The sequence below is a fragment of the Crinia signifera genome, chromosome 6, assembly GCF_055691185.1.
Source record: "Crinia signifera chromosome 6, ASM5569118v1, whole genome shotgun sequence".
In the NCBI taxonomy this organism is placed as follows: Eukaryota; Metazoa; Chordata; class Amphibia; order Anura; family Myobatrachidae; genus Crinia; species Crinia signifera.
This window is the reverse complement of record NC_139222.1, coordinates 207,622,349-207,629,225: the sequence shown is the minus strand read 5'-3', so window position 1 is coordinate 207,629,225 and position 6,877 is coordinate 207,622,349. Positions and strand designations below refer to the sequence as shown.

At 45.5% G+C, this 6,877-nt stretch overlaps 1 protein-coding gene across 1 annotated transcript; it reads left to right on the top strand.

The window, feature by feature from the left end:
- Positions 1-1,122: 1,122 nt before the first annotated feature.
- Positions 1,123-3,473, top strand: ANAPC11 (anaphase promoting complex subunit 11). Its single transcript, XM_083148706.1, has 3 exons — positions 1,123-1,281; positions 1,368-1,486; positions 2,532-3,473. Exons 2-3 carry the CDS (start codon positions 1,378-1,380, stop codon positions 2,675-2,677), a joined length of 255 nt encoding a protein of 84 aa, XP_083004832.1. The 5' UTR covers positions 1,123-1,281; positions 1,368-1,377; the 3' UTR covers positions 2,678-3,473.
- Positions 3,474-6,877: the final 3,404 nt, after the last annotated feature.

Genomic DNA, 6,877 nt, shown 5'->3' with positions numbered 1-6,877 from the left:
CGACAAGATGTATTAACATCTTGTCTGCTGAAGCGGGGGAGCGTTAACTCCCCCCTTCGGCGATGTCCCTTTCTGGAGATAGCGCATCAGTTAATACTGATGCGCTATCTCCTGTCCCCCGGCCGGCCGCACTGGGCATGCGCGGGATCTCGCTGTTCACGCGAGATCCCCAGCGCAGCCCAGACCTAACAGCAGGGACAGTGCTGTCCCTGCTGTTTAGATAGGGCTTCACCAGCCTGATGCTGGCGAAGCCAAAGCAGGCTTCGTGCGGAACGGTCAGCGATGCTGACCGTTCATACATTCGGCCTGCTATCATTTTGATAGCAGCGCCGATACATGGGGGAGAAGCGGTATCAGTGCACATAACGTGCGCTGATACCCCTTCTCCCCCATAACGACCCTTCATACATCTGCCCCATTATTACGACGAGCGGCGAAAACGGGGGCCTGGCCGGATTTCGCGTCACCCCGTGAGGTCACGCCCCCTTTTCTCGAGGCCACGCCCCCTTTCCGGCCTCCCAACTTCAAAAGTTGGGAGGTATGCAACAACCATGCATAAGATCTTGCATGCAGCCTGGAGTCAGAGCCACCACAGCCAGGAACAGTGCTGTTGCTCCTGTGTTGTGTATAGGAAACTACATCAGAAGTTGTTGAAATCGATGGCTGGAGCTAACACCCCTATTTGGCATCATGGTCCCATCCCATAAAAAGCTGGGCGTTCCCATGCAGCCACCCTCACGTTCCCAGGAGAATGCCTTGGCGAGTGTGATATTCGCCAAAGGAGTGTTGCACTAGGGGGTCTGCACATGTGTATAATCGCGCATGTGCAAATCCCCCACCATGGAAAACAGGGCTACATTTGGCCACTTTGTACCTAATGGAATGGGTCATGTTGGAGGGTATGCATCCCTACTACAGATTCACAAACTCTTCTGATTTACAAAGCATGCTCCATGCTTGTACCTAGTCCTTTCACAGCATGTAGAGAGCCGCTGGCTAACTTGACTGAATAAGCAGTAACTAGACCAACATGCTCCACACATACGTCTACCAACAGCTATTTATCTATCCAAGGTAAACTAACTAATACTTAGAGATCATCGCCGCTGCCAGCACTGTCTCTGCCCTTAGTACCCATACCAGAAATGTCTGCATGTGCTTCAAAGCAAAGCCACGCCCACACAGGCCTTGCCAATCGAGCTGATGAGACGTTTCTTCCGACCGAGAATACAGCGGATGGGAGGCGTGACTAGCTGACGATTTTGGAGTGGCTGCATCCAGGTAACCGTACCCGGCATAGGGCGATGGTGAGTGGGGGCGCGCTGCTCCGTGTTGTTGTGCTCATGCTGCCTGTTTGTACTTCCCAGCTCCAGCACAATGAAGGTGCACATTAAGGCCTGGAATGGAGTCGCCTCTTGGCTGTGGGTTGCAAATGATGAGAATTGCGGGATCTGTCGTATGGCATTTAATGGCTGTTGTCCTGATTGTAAGTGTGATTAATCTATCGGTGAATGGCTCCTAAACACTCTGGGACTAATTAATAATTTATTCCAGCCATTTTGTATAGATTTGAGTCTAGCTCGCAGCTGTGTACATTTACCATGCAATGGTTCATCATCCAAATAACAATAATAATACATTATGAGTAATTCACCTAATATTCGATGCGTCTGCTACCTGTCCCAAAGCATCTATTGTGTTGAGTCTGCCCCAAATGATTGCTTTGTATATTGAGTTTATTTTTATAGCCTAAAGCCCAGTACTTGACCGGCGGTGCTGCTGGTCAAATTATACTATGGGCCAGATTCTCTAAGCTTCAAAAGTGATAAAATGGAAGAGTGATAAACAGCCAGCCAATCAGCTCCTACCTGCCATGTCACAGACTGTTTAAAAAATGTCAGACAGGAGTTGATTGGCTGGCTGTTTATCACTCTCCATTTTATCACTTTTGAAGCTTAGAGAATCTGGCCCAAAGTGCGCACTATAGTTGCATACCTCCCAACTTTCATGCTGAAGAAATAGGGACACTCGCGCGGCGAAGCCGCGTAAGCGCCTGAAAAGGTGGCGGGGCATATGCAAATGACGGCGCGGCTTATGCTAATTAGCCGCAACCTCATTTTCATACGAGAATAGACGCTGTGCGCATGCGCACAGCGTCTATTCTATTAGATGGGGGGTCTCCCAACTGCCACCCCCTGCAGCGGGACAATGCCTGCCGTGGGTGGGACAGCGGGACAGGACCCTAAAATCGGGACTGTCCCGCTGTAATCGTGACAGTTTGGAGGTATGTAGTTGCCAATATCACCCCCCACCCATATGCATTCACGGGTGGGGGGCCATTAACGATATGCGGGACTACAACTAAATTTAATTACTGGGATATATTATTATTTCAGTTAGGTTCATATTCTAGCCAGGGTATCACAAAGTGCATTTCCAAGCTCTATGTTTACCATTAAACTTTCCTGCTCCTTCTGTGTGTTGTCATTCCATTATCTACCTAGGGTTTATGACTGTTATTTTGCTTACAGGCAAGGTTCCTGGAGATGACTGTCCCTTGGTATGGGGCCATTGTTCCCACTGCTTCCATATGCACTGTATTCTAAAGTGGCTCAATTCTCAACAAGTACAGCAGCATTGTCCAATGTGTCGACAGGAGTGGAAATTCAAGGAGTAAATCGCAGCATTTGTTTCAATAAAGTGCCAACTCAGTGTATAAGGTTCAGAATATTTTTTATTAATTTGTCTAAAATTAGCTACACACTAATCGAACGTTTTAATCCGCCTTATAAATGACTTAATTTTTCAGTCAGTGGAAGGTCTCGATTCCATGTTACACATTAACAGCAGTTTCCTAAGATCCTTCAGTTCCGTTTGTCACAATTTTTCCTAATTATTTTTTTTTTAATTGCGCTATCCAATTTGGATCGACCAATCATAAGCATTAATTCTTGCTGAGACAGTGTGTTTTAGGGCCGTGCGAGTACCGCTTTCACTGGTATATGGGGCTGCTTTCTGGGATTTTGCTTCCACGAGGCAGGTGAAAAAATATCCCCAATAAACTGGAGTACGGGCCGGCGTATCGGTTCTAATTAGTTTAGCCTATTACCTGCAATCATGGGTAATAAGATTCTGCTGTGTGTTTTTTTTTTTTTTATAATCTTGCTTTCTGCCACACCACACTGAATCTGCATAGGTCCACCCTTATCGAGAATGCCTACACACTGCATGAAATCGGGACCTTTTGATCAATAGCTTTTGGAAAGTCTGACGGATTCGATAATTGAAACTGATAGCTTTATCGATGACCAAAACCGTCGTGCCTACATGCTACACCAAAAACGGAACACTCAATTATTGGCAGCCGGACGAATAATTGTATAGTGTGTACCTAGCTTAAACCTCTAAATTAAATGTGGAACTACAAGTCAAAGCATAGAGGCTGGCATTTGTAGAGCCACAGGTTGCCAAAACACACTTAAAGGTGATCCATATAATTTATGGCCAATGAGGAGAATTATTCTGTTTGGGATACCATGTACAGCTTATGCAGTATGGGTTTCTAAAATCATATACAAAATGATCCTTTCTCTATATACAGTTTGTCTCCCATATCCAAAATGCTCGGTACAAGAAGTATTTTATATATATATATGAATTTTTTTTTTTCCCTGATGTTATGAATATATGCATATCATAATGAGATTTCTGGGGAATGGGACCCAAGTGTAAACACAGAATGTATTTGTTTCATATACACTTTATACACAGCCCAGTGGTCGCAAAGTACGCGCTGCAGGCAGTGTAGGACCCCGTTTTGAAAAATGACTGTGTCCCGCACAGGACCAGCTGCTCAGCTAATGGTAAGCCTCATCCTGTCTCCCTGTGCAATCGCTCCTTATGGGGGCACTGCCCGAGACTCCACTCCCTCACCAACAGCATGCATAGGCGTCCCCAGTGCTGCCTTAGTTGTTAGCAACACCGTGCTGCCTCAACTGCTATCTACACTTAACCCCCTCTATCCCCTAGTTCTGATGCCCCCTAGATGCTGGGTGGGCAGTAGCCCCAGTACTGCCCCATCCACGGTCTACAAATGTGTTCCTTAGTACTGCCATCCCCTTCTTGCCTCCCAGTACTGTTGCAACTGCTGTCTGTACTTACCCCTCTCTAAACCCTATCACCTACCTTTTAGTCCCCTGTACCCCCAACTCTACTCCAATTTCTTCCTGCTTTTACCCTTAGCTCTACTCCAACTGTTCTTTCACTTATCCCCTCTACCACAACTGTTAACTGCCCTCAGCACTGCTCAAGCTGCCACCTGACCCCAGCACTGTCGCAACTGCTGCCCACCTTCACCCTCCCTAACATGTGATAGGACCCAGAAATGATGGAGTAGGACACTGATTTTCTTCAAAGTGAGTGGTCACTTGGACCCACACTATTTGTTAGCCCAGTGTGATCAATGATTGTCTGAAGGTAATTTTATAGATTATTTGTAGTAATTTTGTGCTTGAAATAAAGTTTGTATATATTAAACCATCAGAAAGCAAAGGTGTCTCAGTCACTCTAAAAAAAAAGTGTATTTTGCATGATCTGTATCCCTCCTGGGTAAAGGGCCCCATACATCGGCAATTAATTGTGACAATTTTCAGATATAGAGATGATTGCCACAATTAATTTTAGATGTGTGGGCTCCCCCTTGTGGCGATCGCGATCAAAAACCATCGGGGATCGCCAAATCAGGTTTTTAAGCATGCTTAATATTCTGGTATTATCGGCGGTCGTTTTTTTATATGTGTGGGCGTCCTTACGTCTCCAGAGAGACATGTATACAGAGGGGTTGGTAACACCTACGCCTTCCCTCCCCCATATACTACTCCAAGTGCCAGACCCTCTCCTTTTTTTGTTAAAATGCACTACAATATTCTGCATATAAATTTAAAGATGCTACCACTTTATTTTTAAATTAGAAATCTCACTAGCTTTAAAGAAAACAATCATTTCAGTGTGCAAATCCAATAAAGCATTTTGACATATTCTGCTTACTAATATATTCATGGGAATTCTCTTGATTTACCTGCAAAATGAAATGTATGTCAATACTAACATTGCAATTGATGAACATGGGAAGAAAAAACATTGCAAAGTAAAGAGCTGAGTTCTTTCTGCAGCAACGCTTATGATAGGTGTTCATGAAATATTAGGTACTTGCGTATTATCTGGGCGCCCTATTTTTTTCGTCGGGCCGATAAAATTGCGTCAATCGCATCGCATGCAACCAAATCGCATGCGATGGACGCGATTTTTACATAGGAATCAATGTTAAATGGTCCCTGAGACCATTAGGGTCAATGTGAAATACCCCACCCCCCCCCCCATTGTTTGTATGCCCCCTCATTGTTAACGCCACCATCAACGCCAACCCGAAGCGTGGCAAGCGCAGCGAGCCCGCGAGGGGCGGCGGTGTACGCGTCCTCTGACCTTTTCATACCCCCACTATCCACGTCGGTGTGGAGTTGATTTTATATAGTTTGGCGAGCCACCGAGCCCAAAGCGTGGCGAGCACACGCAAATTACTTCACTGGTATTACGTGTCCGCTCGCCACGCTTTGGGCTCGGTGGCTTGCTGCGCTCGCCACACTATATAAAATCAACTCCACGCCGACGTGGATAGTGGGGGTATGAAAAGGTCGGAGGACGCGTACCACCGCCCCTCGCGGGCTTGCTGCGCTCGCCATGCTTCGGGTTGGCGTTGATGGTGGGGTGGCGTTAACAATGAGGGGGCATACAAACAATAGGGGGGGGGGGGCATTTAGCATTGACCCTAATGGTCTCAGGGACCATTTAACATTGATTCCTATGGAAAATCACGTCCATCGCATGCGATTTGGTTGCATGCGATGCGATTGACGTGATTTTATCGCGTTCATCGCATTGCATGCCTTAAGCTAAGGCATGCAATTAACAAAATCGGGCGCCCAGATAATACACAAGTACCAAATATTGTACCCCCTGATCATATTTAAATCTTGTGCTTTATACTCTGGTCTAAAGGTGCCCATACATGCACCGATTTTGCTGTGCGTTTTGTGCTAAATCGCATCGCATTGCATGAGATCTGTGTGCGATGCAATCAAAAGACAGTATAAAAAGTATGTGCAGCACATACTTTTTGTACTGTGCGATGAGATGCCGCGGGAGCGCGCATCGCATAGCATGAGCACCGGGAAAATCAGTGCGTGTATGGGCACCTTTAAGACTTCCTGCCCAACGTTCATCACGTCTTAACTTAGTAGAAGAAGCCTCTCCACTATCTTCCCCCCCCCCCCCCCCAAAACAAAAAGACCTCACCATATTCAATTGCGAATGTTTTCTGATTTATTTTTATTTTTTTCTGTAAAACCAGGCGTAGATTCAACTAAATTACATGGATGTGTGAGTAATTTGCTGACCCATGTATGGATTGGCCAGTATTTTGTTGATCCACGTATTTTCAGACCGTGACGACTTTTTTTTTTTTTTCCCCAGCAGTCAAGAAAATGGAATGATCAGAAGTAAACTAGACATAAAATTGACGAAAAGGCACGATTTTTTTTTTTGACTGTCGGAAAAATTGGCACTAATGAAATACCTACAATTGTCATGAAAAATAAATACTACACTGGCTAAGCAAATTAAAAGAGTGTCCATTCATATTAATGAACAGACTAATCAAAAACTGCCCAATTTATGAGACAGGCTTGCCCATCCTGTTCCTTACTATTTTTAAAGTGGCACAACATGCCCATTGGCTGGAGATTCCCACATCAGCGAGTAATGCTGTATGCACACTTAGGGGGGTATTCAATGTGAGGGTCACGGCAGTTGAGCTTGGCGA

Excerpts from the sequence above, each read along its gene's own strand:
- ANAPC11 (XM_083148706.1), top strand. The coding sequence starts at position 1,378 with ATGAAGGTGCACATTAAGGCCTGGAATGGAGTCGCCTCTTGGCTGTGG. Across the intron at positions 1,487-2,531 it reads TAATGGCTGTTGTCCTGATT|GCAAGGTTCCTGGAGATGAC; the intron begins GTAAGTGTGATT and ends TTTTGCTTACAG.